The sequence below is a fragment of the Rhincodon typus genome, chromosome 13, assembly GCF_021869965.1.
Source record: "Rhincodon typus isolate 14 chromosome 13, sRhiTyp1.1, whole genome shotgun sequence".
In the NCBI taxonomy this organism is placed as follows: domain Eukaryota; kingdom Metazoa; phylum Chordata; class Chondrichthyes; order Orectolobiformes; family Rhincodontidae; genus Rhincodon; species Rhincodon typus.
In genome coordinates this window covers 25599430-25620679 of record NC_063344.1, presented here as the reverse complement: position 1 = coordinate 25620679, position 21250 = coordinate 25599430, and the positions used below count along the sequence as shown (strand labels likewise).

Here is a 21250-nt window from a genome sequence, read left to right as displayed (position 1 = left end):
AAAATGCTGGACCAGAAAACTCTGCCAATATTATTTAAAGAAGAATATTTGCCCTTGACTTCAAATAAATTACTTCCTTCTTATCCCCTGTCCCCACAGAAATCATTCTAAGGCAACATTCTGCTTAGGAACAAAAGTAACAGTGAGGCCCTTTTCAAAAACTGCTAACCCAGCCTCAGCTCATTTGACTTAATTAGTTCCTGTAGCCTCAGTTTATGAGAATATGGCAATCTTGAATTCCTTTCCTCCTCTTTCACGTGTTAATTGTTATTGGTGCCCAGGGGTCAAGAAGGCAGTTCTGCTTGTTCATGAACCTCCGGAATCAGCCCAGAGTGTGGATCACTCCAGGCAAAAACAACTTCGTATTTAGTTGTAGCCTTTGTGCAACTTCACAGCTGCTGGAAGCCCAGACTCTTTACAAAACAGAAACAATGCACACCCTCCTGTTTTATCATCAGAGTTTTAAGAAACAAAAAGCTTTTCATTCTGTAACAGATTAATTTCTGGCCTTTAGTTTCTGACACATCTCACTTTTCAATAAAAATTTCACAAAATAACTGAAAAGTTAAAACAACATGAAGCAATTAATTAGGTGGGTAAGTAGGACAGTCAAGAGGGGGTTGGTCAAATAGTGTTGGGAGGGGTAATGATGTCAGGGAAGCAATCAGGTCAGGAAGGCAGTCAGGTAGTTGGAAGCTCTTGGGTGGGGTCGTGTGGTCAGCTGTGCAGTTACCCAGATGTTAGAATAGTTTTTAAACTATCTAACAGTTCCTGAGTAATACCTCAGTAAATACCTCAGTAAGGAATTTTGATCGGAGGTTGAAACTTGTACAATCATAGAACTGTTACATCACAGGTGGTGGTCTTCATGCCCATTGTGTCTGCAATGGCTCCCTGAATGAGCATTATGGTTCCGTGCCTATCTCTTGCCTTTTCTCCTTTACCCTCCATATTTGTCTCTATTTAAATAATTTAATGCCCCCTTGAATGCTACACTGAACTTGTACCTGTTTTCGCCACACAGGGACTGTGTTCCAGACCTATTTACTCAGTGTGAGAAAAATATTTTCTCACATCACATTTGCTCCTTTGGCAAATTGCTTTATTCCTTTTATGAGGGGGGAACTTTTTTGCTCCCTATCTATGCTGTCCAGCCCCCACATGAGTTGAAAAATCTCTAACAAATCTCCTGTCTCACATATCATCATAATTGGGGTTTATCATTCCTGGAATCATCCATGTAAACCTCTTCTACACGCACTCACACATGTTCACATCTTTCCTAAAGTGTAAGGCCCAGAATTGTACACAATATTACAGCTGAGATCCAACTAATATGTTGTACAAGTTCAGCATAAATGTAGATAGGAAGAACTGCAGATGGTGGAAAGTTGACGTTTCAGGTCAGGACCGTTTCGTAGAATATCTACGCTCCGTACGCGACAAACGACAACACCTTTTAACACCAACCATTTTAACTCCCCCTCCCACTCTCTGAGTGGCATGTCTATCCTGGGCCTCCTCCAGTGCCACAATGACAGCACACACAAACTGGAGGAGGAACGCCTCATATTCCACCTCAGGAGCCTACAGCCCAATGTAGAAACATAGAATTCACCAGTTTTAAAATCTCCCCACCCCTGGCCTCATCCCATGTCCAAGCCTCCCTCTCATCCCTGCCTCCACACAAACTGTCCATCTTCTCTCCCACCTATTTGCCCTACCCATCCCAGTGACCAATCCCATCACCATCCTGCCTACCTTCCCCAGCCCCACCTCTCCTCTATCTATTTATTTCCCAATTCCCTTTTCCCTCCCCATTTCTGAAGAAGGGTCCCGACCTGAAATGTCAACTTTCCAGTTCCTCTGATGCTGCCTGGCCTGCTGTGTTCCTCCAGCTCCACACTGTGTTGTCTCAGCATAAATGTATTGTTCCTGTACTCTGTCCTAAGTAAGTAAGTCTAGGATTCTGTATCTTTATTAATAGCTTATTCTACCGACCTGCCAAGTTTACTGAGTTATGTACGTATATATCTAAGACTCTCCACTCCTGTACATCTTGCGTAGGTTTGTATTTCAGGACTTCCACTGAGTTACGAGGTGCATCTTTTTATGTACATGCAGTGTCCAAAGACTAGATGCTTTGACCCATTACATTTTAATACTCTTGTTGTACAGTGGTAGCATCCCTACTTCTGGGCCAAGAGACCTGGGTTCAAGTCCCACCTGCCCCAGAGGTGTGTAATTGCATTTCTGAACAGGTTGATTAGAAAGTACTTTAAAAACTATCATATCCACAAAATCTCCTGTCTAAAATGTTGCCAAGTTTGATATTACCATGGGACCCCTGTAAAAAGTGTCAAAAAAAGTGACACCTGATCACAGCATGAAAACCGAAGATTTTGCACTGATGCTGGAAATTCTTTAATGGTTCTTCCAACTATGACACTTTCTATTAGATCCCATTTACAATCCATCTTAAATATGTGTTAATTAACACGAGTCATTTACTTTAAAAGTCACAATGTCAAAACATAGAAGAATCACTACAACTGTACTAGTGACAGCAAAACATTCAATTTAAAACAAAACAAAAATAAGGCAATGTGTTGAAGTTAAGAATATACAACATAAACAATAGCAGGAGTTTGTAGACCTTTGAGACTTGTGCTAATTTCATGATCGTGCTTGCCCTCTTCCTCAAGTCTATCTCTCCCATCATTCAAATAAAAAGGCAAAATCAATAATGAGCATTGTTCTTTAAAATCCCCAAACATGTCATATATACATAATTGCAAGTGTTGCTGGTGTTCTAAATTCACTACTTTATGGAAAAACAGCATCTGGGCATTTTCTAAATACAAATACTTACACAGAAATTTCCTCTGGAGTGATGGTGAAAGTGGAATGATATCCACAACTGACTGTACATTGAATTGATTCTAATCCTCATTCCCATTTCTACTTGCTGCCTAAATATTTTACTCCCTGAACCAGTTTTACAAAAAAGGATTTTCAACATCTACCAGTAAATACGTACACCCCCTTATAGTGCTGCAGAATGAATCAATTCCCATCAAATAAATTCAAATTAAACAGCAGAATATGTATGGTTCAGCATAAAAATCACAAATTCACTTTATTTTCAGGATGCTACTCCATCAAAGAACATTCTTATTGCCATTGATTCTCTGCAGACAAACACTGAGCCCACGTACAGAGTGCAGAAATGTGGGGTCCTGATTGCCAGCTAACTTTCCATCTCAAACGCCGTCTTCTGTAAGACCCGAAACAAGGTTGCACAACACTGAATCAACTGAGCCCTGTAGTTTTACCTATTGGCGCCGACAAATAGATTTGCAGGACTGCTTCTTTTTAAGCAAAAAGGCAGCAGATTCTACACGTGGATGAACAGGAAGCAAAGGATCGTGGATGTAGAATTGTACACACTAATACCTAATACTAACACTGCCCCTCCTTTACCAGTATGTCTAATAAGTATAAAACCTGAAAGAACTGTGATTGCTGTAAATCCAGTTCGGAGGAAGGGTCACTTCACCCAAAATGTTAACTCTGATTTCTTTCCACAGATGCTGCCAGACCGCTGAGCTCTTCCAGCAATTTTGGTCTTTGTTTTTGTGTCTAATAGGCATCTTGCATTTATATAGGCTCCCTGACATAGTAAAGCATCTTGCTGATAGGGCACTTTCTGAAACCTACTCTAAGAGGAAATGAGAAGAATACAAGCTGAGAGATATGGAGAAATGGGGTGCATGCCAGGAGGTTGGATTTCCAGAGCTTCAGTCTAGGCAGCTGATAGCATTGGTGTCAACACTAAAGGGATTAATAGGCCAGAATTAGAACACAGAGATCTAAGGGAGTCATAGAATGAAGGAAGTATGGAAGGGTGTGACCATGAAGCAATCTGAAATCAAGGATGAGAATTTTAAAATCAAAGCATTGCATGACCAAGAACTAATGTACATCAACAACACAAAGGAGACGGGTGAACAGGATTTGATACAGGTTAGTTCTCAAGTTTATGGGATGACACATACAGCATTGGAGTCCAATCAGGGATAGAATCATATCATACCCACAGTGTGGAAACAGGCCAATTGATCCAATAAGTCCCCTCTGAAGAGCATCCCGCCTAGACACATCCCCCTACTCTCTCCCTGTAACCCTGCACATGCCATGGCTAATCCACCTAATTTACACAACCCTGGACACTATGGGCAATTTAGCATGGCCAATCCACTTAACCTGCACATCTTTGGACTCTCGGAGGAAACTAGAGCACCCAGCGGAAACCCACACAGACAAGGGGGGAATGTGCAAACTCGATACCAACAATTGCCTGAGGGTGGAATCGAACTTGGGTCCCTGATGCTGTGAGGTGCCAATGTGCCACCCATTCATCCGGATGCTCTGGGTTATTCCAATTTAGACGGAACAAAGACTGAAATGAAGGTTTCAATAGCAGAAAAGCCAAGATGAAGTCGACGTCAGGTATTCTCATGAAGGTGCAAAAGGCAGTCTTTGTGTCGGTGCAGATATGTGGTTTAAAGCACCTCCCAGGATCATGTTTATCAAGGTCACATGCAATCACAAAGGAGACAATGGAGTTGTTGGGAACGCAATTGGTTTATGATGGGGATTAAAAATAATGCTTGTCTTCCCAATATTTAACTGCTCATCTAATACTGAATATTGAACAAGCAGTCAGATACTTTAGAGATGGAGCAGTGAAGGAGGTTAGTGTAGAGATGGAGTTAAGGATCTTAGGGATACATGTGGAAACTGATGCCATGATTTCAGATAATGCTGGGAGGGGCAACAAATAAATGAGAAAAAGAAGTCAAGGATATATCCTTGGAAATACAACGGGTTATGGTGTGGTAGTGAGAATGAAAGTAATTGCAAGTGACTCAGGCTGCAAGAGAATAGATACAATTCAGGCAAGGCTGCAGCAGTCCACCCATCTGGATGACAACAGGGAGACATTGAAGTAAAATTTAATTATTAACTCCTCAAAGTTTGCAGACAGTCTGAGAAGAATGAGAGCCAGATATGACTTTGTTAAGGGCCATTTTGGCAATAACATGGATTGCGGAAACTTGACTGAAGGGATTCAAACAAGGAATTCCAATACAGATGGATACGAATTTGCATGAAGACAACGTTCTCCAAAATCTTTGAAAGCAAAGGGATATTCAAAATGGAGCAGTAATTTTCAAAAACAGTGTCATCAATGGCACTCTTGTGTAGATGAGCTCAGGGCATGCTTTACAGATTTTGTTTTTAATTCATTCACAGGATGCTGGTTCACTAGCTGGATAAGTATTATTGCCTATACTTAATTTCCCATGAGAAGGTGAGGGCAAGCTGCCTTCTTGAGCTGCTGCATTCATTTAATGTACATACACCCATAATGCTGTAGGACAGGAAGTCCAAGATTTTGACCCAGCAACTGTAAAGGAGTGTGGACAGGGTTTCAAGTCAGGATAGTGTCAGGCCTGGGGCTGGTGGTGTCCCCATCTATCTGTTGCCCTTGTCTTTCGAAGTGGCAGAGATCACAGGTTTGGAAAATGCTGTCTAAAGAACTTGGGTGACTTGAGTGTTGATGGTGGGTACCATTCAAACAGGTTGCCTTTCTCTGAATGGTGCTGAGCTGAGAGTGTTGTTTAAGCTATACTCATCCATTATTCATTCATACTCTTGACTTGTGCCTTGCAGATGGTGGACAGTTTTTGAGGAGTCAGGAGGAGAGTTACTCACCATAGAATTCTAAGCCTTTAACCTGCTCTTGCAGTTGCAGTTTTATGTGGCTGGTCCAGATCGGTTTCTAGTCAATGGAATATTTTTAACTCTTATTTAATAAAGGCTTGTACATTTCATATTTCACAACTTCTAAGGACTAGATTTTTAACAGAAAAAGAAAACTGTAATTGGACTTCTGCTCTTTTCAAAACGCTAATCAGGGTATCAGCTCCACTCCCTTCTCCTCTCCCATAGTGACCACTCTCCAACTCCACCCTCCCAGAGCTATCCTTTAACATCTCCCCTCTCACACAGAAGTCCTCCCCCACTCCCAGAGAAGTACCCTTCCTAATTCCTCCACTCTGACACACTCCAGTTAGTTCATTTGTCCTCTTGATCACGTTCCTCATTGCCAGTAACAGCAAACAGATCCTAGATGGTATTACTGGTTCACTTTAGCAAAGGATTCTGTTGCACAAGGAAAATCAGAATAGTTAATTTAAGGGTTTAGCGAAGATTTGTAGCTCAGGTTGTGTGTGAGGTTGTTGACTCGCTCGCCGAGCTGGCTTGTTTTCGTTCAGACATTTCGTCACCATGCTAGGTAACATCATCAGTGAGGCCTCCAATGAAGCGATGTTGTTTTATTCCACTTGCAATTTATACTGTCCGGTCCGTTATGGTGAGTAGTGTTATTTCTGGTTTTGTTCTGTATGGGTTTGTATATGGGGTCCAATTCTATAGGTTTGTTGATTGCATTATGGGTCGAGAACCATGCCTCTAGGAATTCCCGTATGTCTATGTTTGGCTTGGGCTACTATAGTTATGTTGTCCCAGTTAAACTGATAGCCTTCATTGTCTGAGTGTAGTGATATTAAAGAGAGTTTGTCGTGTCATTTTGCTCCGAGTTGATGTTCACATATTCCGATGGCTAGTTTCCTTCCTGTCTATCCGATGTAAAGTTTGTGGCAGTCGTTGCACGTATTTTGTAAACTATGTTGGTTCTGCATGTTGTAGGAATGGGGTCTTTAATCCTTGTGTTTGTCTTAGAGTGGCTGTGGGCTTGTGCGTTACCATGATTCCTAGTAGCCTTAGGAGTCTCGTTGTCAGTTCTGATATGTTCTTGATGTAGGGCAGTGCGATCAGTATTTTATGACATACTGTGTCCTTTTGTTCTGTCTATTTAGTAGGCACCCATAGACGAAGTTGCGGGGGTATCCTTTCATTGCGAAGATTCTGTATAGTTCCCTTATAGTTAATAGTTGAAGAAGACTTACTTTCTCACTTGCAGTATGATCCACCGTTGGCGTAAGCCAGGTGCAGCAACGTTAGGAAGGAGTTGCAGTGACGATGAAAATAATGGGTGAACAGCAGTGACCTCCCATGCAAATCCCCTGATAACAAAGCTGTAATTTTGACAAGAATTGCTACACACTTCCTTTCCAAGGGATATAAATTTTAACAATATTTATAAGATGATTAATTTGGTCTAGGTAACAAGTGCTGGTCTGCCTAGCCACACTGTCACATTTAAACAAAAGACTCTAGGTCTAAACCATGTAGTGGAAACAGTTTAGAATTAAAGTAGAGAAAAAGAAAAAAAGAGTCATCAGCCTGTCAGAAATTTGCTTTAGCCAGATTTTTACACTTTGGATAAGTTAGCCAAATCATTATAGAATCAATCATAGAATCCCTACAGTGTGGAAACAGGCCCTTCGGCCCAACAAGTCCACACCGACCCTTGGAGCATCCCTCCCAGACCCATTCCCCCTATAACCCACCTAATCTACAGACCCCTGAACACTACGGGCAATTTAGCTTAGCCAATCCACCTAACCTGCACATCTTTGGACTGTGGGAGGAAACCGGAGCACCCGGAGGAACCCCACACAGACACGAGGAGAATATGCAAACTCCACACAAACAAACAGTCACCCGAGAGTGGAATTGAACCCGGGTCCCTGGCGCTGTGAGGCAGCAGCGCTAACCACTGAGCCGCCGTGCTGCCCATAATGCTACCCAATCCTCATTAACCAGACTTAAAGTTAGTTCTCAAACTCCAGCAACGAATTCAATCATTAGGACATTGAGACAATCTACTTTACAACTCATAAGGTACCAAAATATTCATACTTTACAAACATTGCTCAAATCAAACTGGTAATGTTTAAAATTATATCATTTTCAAAAAAACAGGAAAGAAATGTTTCTTCCAGGTACGTAAATATAATTATTAACACCACACAGCTTGCGCAACTGTCACCATCCCATATTACAAATCACTAACAAATGAAGAACAACCTTCAATAAGCATTTCTGGGCTTAGTCACATTAATAACGTCTGGGGACCCAGGTTCTAATCCCGCCATGGCAGATGGTGGAATTTGAATTCAATAAATATCTGGAATTAAGAATCTAATGATGACTGTGAATCCATTGTCGATTGTTGGAAAAACCCATCTGGTTCACTAGTGCCCTTTAGGGAAGGAAACTGTCATCCTTACTTGGTATGGGTACATGTGACTCCAGACCCACAGCAATATGGTTGACTCTTAACTGCCCTCTGGGTAATAGATGCTGTCTAGCCAGTGACACCCTAATCCCATAAATGGATAAAGAAAAAAATGCATAATCTGGAAACCTACAATATCTGATCTGTTATTTGGTCAGCACTAATCCAAAGACAGGACTTGTTGGATATTGGAGTCAATGTATGACAGATTATGCCAGAATCTCAATGACAACATTTCTTTTATTCACTTGTGGGATGTGCACATCACTGGCTGGGTCAGTATGAGTTGCTGCAATCTATGTGCTGCAGGAAGACCCACAATCCCCTTAGGGAGGGAGCTCCAGGAGTTTGACTGAGCAACAGTAAAGGCAATATATTTACAAGCCAGGTTGGTGACTGTCTTGGAGGGGAATGTGCAGGTGTAATGTCCCCACGTATCTGCTGCCCTTGTCCTTCTAGATGGAAGTGATCATGGATTTGGAAGATGTGGTCTCAGTATCTTTCAGAAACATCGGCAGTGCATCCTGTCAACAGTATACACTGCTACTAGACAGCATCTGTGGAGGAGGGAGTGGATGTTTATGGACGTGGTGGCAATCAAGCAGGTACTTTGTCCTGACTGGTGTCAAGTTTCTTGAGTGTTGTTGGAGCTGCATTCATCCAGGCAAGTGGGGAGTATTCCATCAACTCCTGATTTGTGCCTTGTTGATGGTTTACAAGTTTTGGGAGTCAGGTGGTGAGTTAAATGCTGCAGTATTCTTAGCTTCTGACCTGCTCTTGTAGCCACTGTATTTATGTGGTAAGGCCTGTTCAGTTTCTGGTCAATAGCAAGCCTCAGGATATTGATTAAAAAAAAACCCGAAAGAACTGTGGATGCTGTAAATCAGGAACAAAAACAAAGTTGCTGGAAAAGCTCAGCAGGTCTGGCAGCATCTGTGAAGGAAAAAACAGAGACAGAGTTAATGTTTCGGGTCCGGTGACCATTCTTCAGAACCCGGAGTTCTGAGGAAGGGTCACCGGACCTGAAACGTGAACTCTGTTTTTTTCCTTCACAGATGCTGCCAGACCTGCTGAGCTTTTCCAACAACTTTGTTTTTGGCCCAGGATGTTGATAGTGGGAGAAATCAGTAATACCATTGAATATCGAGGAATGATGGTTAGATTGTCTCTTATTAGAGATAGTCATTTTCTAGCATATGTGGCGTGAATGTTACTTGTCAGCCTCAGCCTGGATATTGTCCAGATCTTGTTGCATTTGGATATGGACTGCTTCAGTATCTGGGGAGTTGTGAATAGTGCTGAATATTGTGCAATCATCAACAAACATCCCCACTTCTGACTTTATGTTGGAGGGAAGGTCAATGATGAAGTAACTAAAGGAGATTAGGCCCACAGCACTATGACAAACTCCTGCAGAGATATCCTGGAGCGGAGATGACTGACCTCCAACAGACACAACCATCTTCCTACGTGCCAGGCACGACTCTAACCAGGGGAGAGTTTTCCTGGCCAATTCTAACCAGTTCTAGTTTGGCTAGGGCTCTTTGGTGCCACACTCGGTCGAATGCAACCTTGATGTCATGGGCTGTTACTCTCACCTCACCTTTGGAATTCAGCATTTTCGTTCATGTTTGAACCAAGACTGTAATGAAGTCAGGAGTGGAGTGACCCTGGCGGAACCCAAACTAAGCGTCACTGAGCAGGTTATTGCTGAGCAGATGCTACTTGGTAGCACTGTTGTTGATAGACTTAATCACTTTGCCGATGATCAAGAATATACCAAGTGGGAATTGGCCGGGTTGGATTTGTCCTGCTATTTGTGTATAGCCCATATTTACGTAATTTTCCACTTTGTCGTCAGGTAGATGCCAATGTTGCATCTGTACTGAGTAACATGGCTAGGGGAGCAGCAAGTTCTGGAGCACAAGTCGTATGTTATTACATCATGTATTATATATCAGTATTATTGCCAGAATGTTGTCAGGGCCCATAGTCTTTGCAGTATCCTGTGCCTCCAATCATTTCTTGATATCACATGGAGTGAATCGAATTTGCTGAAACTGGTATTTGTGATGCTGGGAACCAGTAGAAAAGATCAAGATGAATCATCTACTCGGCACTTCTGGAAGAAGGTTTTGTGAATGCTTAAGTGTAGTATATTCTGCAAACATCACTTGAGACCTACCAATAAGTGGGAAAAACAGTGCAAACACAGGAATGCCAGAGGTAGTCCTGCTGCAGAAGTTCGTCTAGGCTCCTGCAACATGAACATTTGTCATTTAAGTCAATCTCATATCAGATTATTCAAATATGAGAGGCCGCCCAGAAGAAGCAGTCATTTGCTACCTGGATGTACTCAAATAATAAGAAGTCAACTATCATATGATGAGAAAGTGATAAAAAAATTATGACATTTAAAGGCTACCACATTTCACCAAATCAGATCAGTTAATTCAACTCAGGCTTTCATAACCAACTACATAAATAACTAATGATTTCATTAGCACACTTTCATCATTTAAAAATGTGAAATAAGGAGAGAAACTGCAAGGAATAGAGCTGGATTTTCTCATTTAATTTTACAAATTTTAATATTGTTTTATTAAGAATATGCAGTATCATAAGTGTGCTTCACGTGTGTTAACCAATTTACGGAGTACAGGAGAAAAGCTTGAAATCTGCTCCTTTAAAGGGCAAATAAATTAAAGAGCAAAAGCTTGCATTTTTAATGTAAACTTATTTATACATGATGAGCCCATGGGATCCTGGGCAATTTGGCAAATGGGATCCAAAACTGGCTCGGTGGCAGGAAGTGAGGGTGACGGTCAAAGTGTGTTCCTGTAGCTGCAAGGCAGTGGCATACCACAGGGTTCAGTGCTAGGTCCCTTGCTGTTTGTTGTGTACATTAATGACCCAGGCCTGAATATAGGAGGTATTGTCAGTTGGTATGCACTAAAATTCATGGTGTGATAAATAGTGAGTGGGAAAGCCTTAGAGTACAGGATGATAGAGACAGATGGGCTAAACAGTGGCAAATAGAATTTAAATCTGAAAGGTTTAAGTTTGTGACGTGATGTATTTGGAGAGGGCTAATGTGGCAAGCGAGTAAACATTGTAATTCCTGGAGTCCTACCATTCAGAAGATGAGAGGGGCCTTGGTGTGCATGCCCAAAGATCCTTGAAGGCAGTGGAACAGGTAGATAAGATGGTTAAGGAGGCACATAGGATTATTAGCAGAGATAGTAAGAACTGCTGATGCTGGAGTCAGAGATAACACAGTGTGGAGCTGGAGGAATACAGCAGGCCAGGCAGCATCAGAGGAGCAGGAAAGTTGACATTTTGGGTCGGGACCCTTCTTCAGAAAGGTCTGAAGAAAGGTCCTGACCCGAAATGTCAACTTTCCTGCTCCTCTGATGCTGCCTGGCCTGCTGTGTTCCTCCAGGTCCACACTGTGTAATCTCTATATATGGGATTATTATGCCTTTATTAGTCAAGGCATTGAATATAAAAGCAAGGAGGTTATGGTGGAGCTGTATATAACATTACAAAACATATATTGCTGGAAATCAGGGTTAACGTTTCAAGTCCATTGACTCTCCCTTCTGAAGGAGGGTCACCGGACCCAAAACGGTAACGTTGATTTCTCTCCACAGATGCTGCCAGACTTGCTAAGCTTTACCAGCAACTTCTGTTTTTGTTTCTGATTTACAGCATCCGGAGTTCTCTCTGTTTTATATATATGTTAGTTAGGTTACAGTTGGAATACTGTGTACAGTTCTGGTTGCCACCCACTATAGGAAGGATATGATTGCACTAGGGAGGGTGGCAGAAGAGAATCACTAGGACATTAAATAAAAACCTAAAGAACTGAAGATGCTGTAAATCAGAAACAAAACAGAAATTGTCAGAAAAGCTCAGCAGGTCTGGCAGCATCTGTGAAGAGAAATCAGTTAACGTTTCGAATTGAGTGACCCTTCCTCAGAACACCAGGATGTTGCATGGACTGAAACAATTCAGCAACAAAGAGAGACTACATAGGCTGGAACAAACACAAAGGATGCGGGAGAAGCTCAGCAGGTCTAGCAGCTGCTGTGGAGAGAGAAACAGAGTTTAAAATTTTGAGTTCAGTAATAATCTTCTTTAGAATTGAACGTTGGTTCTGGAGAAGAGTCATACAGGCTCAAAATGTTAAATGTCTCTCTCTCTCCACAGCTACTGCTAGGCCTGCTGAGTTTCTCCAGCATCTTGTGTTCATTTCAGATTTTCAGCATCTGTAGTAGTTTGCTTTTATGTGAATGTCTAGATAGGCTGGAGTTGTTTTTCTTCGAACAAAGAAGGCTGAGGCAGGGGGGAGGGTGAGGGGTGCAGGGTCGGAGGTGTACACAGCTCTGAGGGACGTGAATAGGGCAGATAGGGAGAATATTTTCCCCTTAGGAGAGGGTCAATATCCAGGTGGCACAGTTTTATGGTAAGGAACAGGAGGTTTAGAGGGGGCTTGAGGAAGTATTTTTTTCACTCAAGATTGTGAATAGCTGAAATTCACTGCCTAAAAGAGGTGGTAGAGACACAAATCTTCAAGACATTTAAAAACCAATTTAGATGACTAGTACTTAATACACCATAGCAAATAAGGCTATAAGCCAAGTGTTGGAAATTAGGATTAGAATAGATTGATGTTTGATGACAAGCACAGATATGATGGGCTGAAGGGCCTCCTGTCATGTTGTAAAACTCTGACCATCTATATGACTCTATAGTATCTTATATGCATTCAGGATATCTCAAAGCACTTTACAGCCAATGAAGTAATTTGATGTGCAGTCCTTGTTGTTATGTATACCGTAACATCCCACAAATAGCATAGAATTGTTTTAAGCGTTAATTTAGGAATAAATATTGCCAGGATATCAGGGGTAGTACTGTCTTCTTTAAATAATGCTGGAAGATATTTTAAGTGTATTAGAGGGGACAGACAGAGCCTCAGCTTAACATTTTGTTAGAAATATAGCACCTTCAGTACGCAGCACTCCCTCAGTACTGCACACATCATCTATGGTGACACATAAGTGTAAGTCTCTAGAGTGGGTCTTGAACAAACAACAATGTAACTCAAAGGCAAAAATGCTGCCAGCAAGCCAAGATTAAAAAAAAGTCAGATGGACTGTCTCATTGAAACCCATTTGTGTTCCTCCAGTGGGACATTGCGTTGGCATTCTGGTCAACTCAATATAGCAGGTGGAATTCTTTAAACCATTTGAGGATAATTCAGATCACAATATTCCTCTTGATCTTTGCCAAAACAAACATGGCATTTCTTAATCATTTTAAATTCCAGCTCTCCAAAATGCATAAAATAGAATCTCATGCAAGGCACTGCTGAAAAATAACAAGCAATTCTTTTAGTCATTAGAAAGCCTTTTACACACTTGATACAATAACAGGGTGTGCAAGGAACAGTCTTTCCAGCAAAATGAAGCCCAAAGTCAAGCTAACAAGAATTATTGAACCACGTATCAAACTTTACAAAGTGATTAAAATTTAAAAGCATGAGAACAGAATGATTACATATTTGTATAATACAGATCCTCACAGAACCAGACTGTTGAATATTATAGATAACAGAGAAAACAATTTGATATGTCGTGCAACACTAGCTCCTTTGGGATGATGGATTTCTGCACAATTACTACTTATAGTTAGCTGGCAGTGAACTTCATTTGAGTGGTGTGAAAAACAGCAGCTATTTTTTTCCACCAAACATCCCACTTCCAGATGCTGTTCATTCGTGACCCAAAACCTCACTGCAAAAACACAGCTGGAGTGACAATTTGATATTATTTTGATAGGAAGATGTGATTTTAGCAGTTGACTATAAATTTGATATTGACTGACAGCAGTATTGACCAAAGTCCAATAAAATGTGTTACACTCATTGCATGACAAATGCAGATAACTGCTTGTGCAGTACCAAAAAAGTAATGCAAAATTCCAATACACAGTTACTTCAACAAAGCATTTTAAGACATTCATTAACATTAAAAATTCTTGGCCAGGTTGGCTACAGGGAAAATGAGAGCAAAGTGTGTCAGCAATCTGAGCCTTGCCTCTTCCCACCAATATTTATATTTAGTAGGTGGGAAACAGGAAGCTAGCAGCAGAGCTTTCGGGTGTTGCAGTGCAGAAGAGAAATGAAGTTCAATGCAGAAGACAGCAGTAACCACCGCAGCCAATTTTCGCTGTATTTTTTGCTGCTATCTCACCCAATTACAAAAGGCAATCCTGAGAAAAATAAAAATACAATGTCTGAAATCATCTGATAACATAAGAAGTTATGGAATTAAGCCCTCAGAAAAGCTTTCTATAATTCAAATTAATGGTGTACAAGGGACATGTTCAACAAAACTGACAGCACTTTTGAAATTATGTAACAAATAGCCTATCCAAACCAGTCAAAAGTCAAATGTGCAATTTCCTTACCCGATAATACACTGTCAGCTGCAATCTTTTGAAGCAATAACTTCCAATGCAGGGTTCAAATACAGTTAGCAATTGTACATTAAATAAAACAATTACTTAGAACACAATAGTGATTCAAAAGAGCTACTAAAACCCATATGCACTAATTAATTAAAGGTTCCACTTAAGCAATATAGCACTAGCTTTAGTCACAGAAGATAGCTCAACATAGACCTCTAAACGAAATTAGTTTGCAAGACGTCCAAGCATCAGGATTGCAGCTTTCTCTATAATTCAGCTTATAAAACGACTGAATTTGCATAACATAATCCACTTTTGTACAGGCCATCTTGAAGTATGAATGAAGCAGCTGGGAGTTGAGTGTTTTCTCTCCAACAGCACAGAGCTATCACTGTTCTGTAAATGGCTTTCAGAAGCTGTGTTCTATGTGGCACATTTCACACCAGACAAATGAATTTGATTTTGAGAGAGGAAAGCAATTTTTTTTTTTATTTGCAAACGTCAGATTCCACACAAAAAACGTACACAAAAAAAACTGTGCCAATTACAGTCCGCTGAGCAGGAAACAGAGTGGTCACAAGCAATCATCTCTTGAAGTAAACGATTCAACGCCTCCTCTACCTAAATATTTTTGATTATGCAGCCGGTTAACAAAATACAACATCATTGGCTACTGGCGCACTCAACCACAATTTTTAAACTGTGTTTTAAACACGCAGAACAGATATCTGTTATTCTTCTGTTCTGAAATAAAAGGCAAATCTAGAGATTGCATCACATGTTCACATGAAAGGATCAGGGAGAATTTTCAAGATTTTTTTTTTCTTTATTTTTATCTTTTATATACTTCTTTTCCTGCAGAAGATTACATGTTCACAGGGAGAAATTGGCCAGTCATGACGCTAAAGCCATCTTGAGTATGGGATAGGCTAGCTGGATCAGCTGATCTCCTATGTCACACATCTCCTATGTCCCCAAACCAATGCACCCCAACCCACGGCTGCTTGAAAGCTCAGTGTATTTGGTGTTACCTGTTGCTAAGCCACAATGTTACTGACTGAAGAAAACGTGTAACATCAATGCTGTGGGAAAGGCCTGTGTGCTCAGCCAGGAAAACGCACAGTGAATGAGACTAAAAACACACACACACACACACACGTATGCATCCAGCTCTACACCTTATTATCTCAGATTCTCCAGCATCTGCAGTTCCTACTATCTCTCACATAAATGTATGTGTCAATTAAAATATTGCGTTTCATTCCTCCTCGCAGTGCAGTCTAGCAGAAAAACAGAAACAGTAGAGTTTCAAATAAATCTGCCATTCATGCAAGACATAGTTACAAATCTGGCCATAGTTTGTAGGTTTGTTACCATTCCAAAGTGAGCATTCCACTGCACAAAACTCTTAAGTGTAGTGCAAATAGTATAAGTTTGACAATTTTGCCTGGGCAGATCCTGAGCATACAATATACAGGAAATGAAATGTCACATTGTGGTGGACATGTATTTGAGGGGTGAGGTTGCAAGGGAAAAATCATATAGGGCAGAAAGTTCAGAATAAAGGGATCTACCTCCTTCACGTTTAAAAGTTTGACTGCTCAAAACTGTACACAGAAAGCAATATTTTCAGTATTTAATTAAGATGTGAGTGATGTGAAAGCGCTGGGGTGTAAGCTGTACAGCACCACTGACTCTCTCCACAGGAATTTGGAGATCCATCACACCAGTTGGCAAGATACAAGAATTTCATCAACACAATTTGAAAAACAATAGCGTAGCCTCAACAAAAGACAGGTCATCCAGAGAAAGCCAGTAGAGTTTTTGCATCAAAACAGACCAAACAAAATGTTAATATTCTGACATAATGTGATACCCTTTTCAATAAAAATGATCAATTCTAAGGGGTATATTATAGTTATTGATTTAAACAGATGAGGCCTTAACACCATTTCCTATTCTTCCACTTTTCAATATTCAACATATACTTGCCATGTTTAAAGTAGCCTTCTGCTTAAACTTGCCTGGTCCAGATGTGACACACCATTAACATGACAAAATAGAATTAAATCCAAGCCACACCTAAGTTTATCAAAATTTAGTGCAATTATTAAGAATAACAGGCAACCATGTGCATATTTTGGGACTCCATCTACAAACTTCATTGAGGCTTCAATACTGGTCATGTTAAGTTGTGTTCCTGGGTCTTTAATTTTCACTGTAATCCTTTCACAGGCCTGTGTGAATGAGAAGCAATCAGGTGTCCGATTCCTCATAAATGAAATTAACAACATAAAAACAACAAAAAACCCCTCTTAAATCCAAGCAGATTCAACAGCTTATAAACTTTTCTATTTCTTGCTATCCTTATACCCTTCCAGCTCACTGGCTGCCTCAGAGCTGTTCTTCTCCATATACATTTTCTCCCATCTGCTCCACACCTGTGTTTTACAGTAGGACTTCCTCCAAATCTTTTCCTTGCTGTCTTACTTTCCTTTCAATTTATTATGCTAAATCACCACCCACACCATCTGCATCCCAGATGTTAGTGCAGTTATATCATATGATCTTACTGATGTCTTCATCTGCCAATGATTTAGCTAATCCCATAAACTATTAGGAAGATAACTGTAACATAGCTTGCACTGGGTTCAGATAACTTCAGATTGATTCACAGGATGGTTCAAAGCAACAATGACTTGAGTGCATTATAACACCTTTAACTTACTATCAGATGCTCCACAGGAGCACTATCAAACAATATGATAGATAGCATCATAAAAGAGATATTAAAGCAAATTACTGAAGCCTTGGTCATTGATGTAGGCTTAAGAGCACCTTAAATGAGAAAAGAGAGATGGAAACATTTAGAATGAGAATTCCTGAGCTTTAAGGCATTGGAAGTTGAAGGCAGTCATTAATAGCAGAACAGTTAAAATTAGTAATGCTCTGAAGGTGCCAGATGAGATTACAGAGATAGCAATAACCACCATCGCAATGAAAGTTATTCTAGAGCATATTCAAATCAGTAATATTTTCAGAGAGTGGGAAGTCCTCATCAAGTAGATCTCCTCTAGGCCTGCTAGACTGCACTGCTAGGAGGAATGAAAACACAATATTTTAATTGACAGATACATGTACATGTTTGTTTTTAGTCTCATTCACTGTGCATTTTCCTGGCTGAGCACACAGAATTTGCTTTTTAAAATCAATTAGTACATAACTGTTTTAACCCAATAAATAAACGTGGGAGAATATTTCACACAAAATGTATTTGTCTGCCTTCCGCACTATCCTTCTACTTTCTGACTTCCACAGCCAAAGTTAAATTAGGACTTACTTTTTGGAAGATTGATACTTCCTTGGTCTCAGTGCACTGGAAACATGTGGCCCACTTGCAAGCGATTTCCAATCCAGGGTTGGACAATAAGGCAGATAATTCTCGCAACTTTGCAATATTTACTGGGGGCACATGCGGTAGTTTGCTAACACCATTGATAGAAACAATTTACGTTAGTATTAGCGAGAGAAAGATTAAAATTAGGCAGGGGTCCTATTTCTGATTATACAATGACTACTGTTACAAAGTATGTGTGGAGGTTGGGTGAGGACAGGATAAAACCCCCTCCTGGCCAACATGCTGGAGGACGGACAGTAAAATTCAGCAGGGGAGATAAATAAATCTGGGGCTCCTAAGTAAAACCTGCAAAGTCCTAAGAAGTCCATCAGCATCAGAAAGGGGAAGACAAGCAAATGCTTCAGGTGTGCGTGTGTCTGGATAAATGTCGCAAACAAAATATTTAGCGGTCTTTTTGTTTTCAAAGAAAACAGCCTTGTATATTTCCTGCATTTTGTGCCATTTTTTCAGGTTCCAGCATTTACAGCTTTTTCTCATTTCATCCGGAACAAGGTCATCCCAAGAGATAACAATCGAAACATGATCAGACCAATTCATTGGTTGCAGAATGTTTTCGTATCTAATCTGTATTCCAGGACCCATGAGAGCAGCTCTTCTCTAGTTGATCATCCTTACAAGGAAAGTTCACATCGTAAAAATTTCAAAAGGCTTTTAAAGAAATTATCTTCAACCGAGGAAAAATCAATTCTGGACCAACTAGGAAACCACTTTAGAAAAATACACTTGAAAAGTCACGTATGTTTTTGGTTATTCTTTTTATTAACTACTGAACTAACCCATAGAATGTTGCTGCTTAAAAGAACTTCTAGGAAACAAAGGGATAAAGTTCCCTCTAACTGCTAACATAAATAAAAATGTCAGTGTAACTATAAAACCGAGAAAACCATCTTCTACTTGTATTGGCGATCAGAGAGAACTGCATTGCTAAATGTGCCAAGCTCCTTACCAAGCAAAAAGGGGCATACACACATTGCAGTGGTGTCTTAACTATGACATCGCTATAACAATATAGATATGGGATACTGAAGAGCTTCACACGCTGTCTGTGCACGCATATTTATTCACATCAGGTGCATGTTTAGCATAGGTGAATTCTTTGATACTTAATCTCAGAAAAAAATAGCACATTTCCATTCCTTCTGATCCAGGCCTGTCATCAACTGCTGTTCTTTAACAAGCAATGGCATTTTAAAAATAAAAATTAAACCACCCAACTTACTTTATAAACATGAAAACGTGCCAAAAACGGAAAGGATTTCTTCAGCTTGTCAAAGCGACGCATGCTTGAGCCTTGTTCTGTTCCCCTTACTTTCTCAGTTATCAAATTTATAATGTTCTTTCTTTAAGCAAGTCCAGAACTTCAAATTATCCATTCCACTCTCCCTGGAGTAAAACTTTTTCAACTTCCCATGACATGGGAAAACTGCCACTTTTTTCAGGGGCACAATTCTACATCCCAACATTTTCTGTTTACTTGGAATTATAAAAGTAGAGCTTGGTTTGCATGTTCACTGCTTATGACTCAAGTAATTTCTCGACGATGGAAGAAACAGCAGTTTTCTCCAGTAACATTTGTCTCAAAGCTGCCATACGCTGTAGGAATCGACCGAGTACTGAATGGCAAAACTGTGCTGCTTTGCTATTCAACTGCAGCACAACTTGGACAGAAGCCAGGAGGTCAATATTAACTGGAGGATGGAGAGTTCATTTCCTGTGGGCCCCTCAGCTGATGGTTTAACAAGGCAATTCTCCACGCCTCCTCACATACCGCCAACCTACTATCCGTTTTCTCTCTCTCTGCACCCCCCACCACTCCAAACACACACACACACACACACACACACACACCATCCAACCAGCAAAGAAGTGTACTAGATAAAGCGGTGCTATACTCAATCCCGCATTTAAAGCTGGAAAAAGCTAACCTACAGTTTCTCATATAAATCCCCAGTGAAATCAGTCTGAAACAGAGAAATTCCCAGCTGCACACTCTCTAGCGTCCATCTCGCATCTAAAAGGGACACTTTTTAAAACAGCAGTAACCTGATAATTATCTTTTATTCCTTAAAGAACTCTTGTCAAGTAGGCAATTTTCAAATTGTTATCACATTCAAATGATATTGTTTCAATCCAATAAACATTAAGATGCACACTTATAAACAGGTAGGGATTGGGGGTGGAAACGTTATTCTGAAAGTACAGCTTTCATGATTCAAAACTTTTATGAACAGCAAAGGTGATGCCATTGGAATTCAGGGTTGGTTATGTTAAATATTAAAAATCTTTGGCAGATTTGTCACCATACCAGTGGTCCCTGTTTGCACTGTTTTCACTTTTGGGGTTGAGGACATGGGATAAAATAGAGCCTGAGCAATTTGAATGCGACTATGAAGATGGGAAAGTCTTGAGGTGACCTGTTTAGTATGTATGCCCCAGTTGTGTTATCGGCTATTATGCTTCTTTGCTCTACCTTAACTGCAGAAGCAAATGTTTGATCATCTGCTTCTGTTGGTGATACATTCCAAAATAATCTCATTATGAACGTTTGGCTGTGCTGCAAGGCTGAATTTAGCACATATTTGTTGACCAACAGTTAGAGAGGGAGTTTTAGCTTTGACATCTTCGTAAGGTTTTAACAAATTATCAGATTTTTGTATTTTTATTGCCTGTACATGCACTTTGGACAAGATTCAAAGGTGTGGTGGATATTGTTTCTGTTGCTACTGGACATGGGTACTGTCTGGTTCACATTCTAACATTGTGAAAATTGCAGCAAGAGCCAGACCCGTGGCACCATAGATGATCCAGCTGTACAAGAAGGGAGAACGAAGAGTGCAAGGGCAGTACTGAAAGGACATTTCTTAATGTGGGGGACTGACAGGTGCCTCTACAGCTGTAAACCTGTCCCCACAATGGTGTGTAGACTCATTGGTACTAGGGTCAAAGCTGTCTCAGAACAGCTGCAGGACATCCTTTTTTATGGGCGAGGAGGAAACAAAGGCGGCGGGGAGGGGGCGAGAGAGAGAGAGAGAGATTGAGGGGGCGAGAGAGAGCCAGAGAGAGAGAGAGAGAGAGAGAGAGAG

The 21250-nt window shown here is 40.6% G+C and overlaps 1 protein-coding gene across 3 annotated transcripts in view; it reads right to left on the bottom strand.

Moving 5' to 3' along the window:
* The window catches only part of tnk2b (tyrosine kinase, non-receptor, 2b), a 252032-nt gene that overhangs the window by 115990 nt on the left and 114792 nt on the right, over positions 1–21250 (bottom strand). Inside the window, exon 1 of one of the 3 annotated variants that reach the window (XM_048604624.1) lies at positions 19387–19789. The exons of the other annotated variants lie outside the window; for them this stretch is intronic. Within the exon in view, the coding sequence (XP_048460581.1) occupies positions 19387–19449 (63 nt within the window). The 5' untranslated portion in view covers positions 19450–19789. Of the gene's footprint in view, positions 1–19386; positions 19790–21250 lie in introns of those variants that run through there. 3 annotated transcript variants of the gene reach the window in all.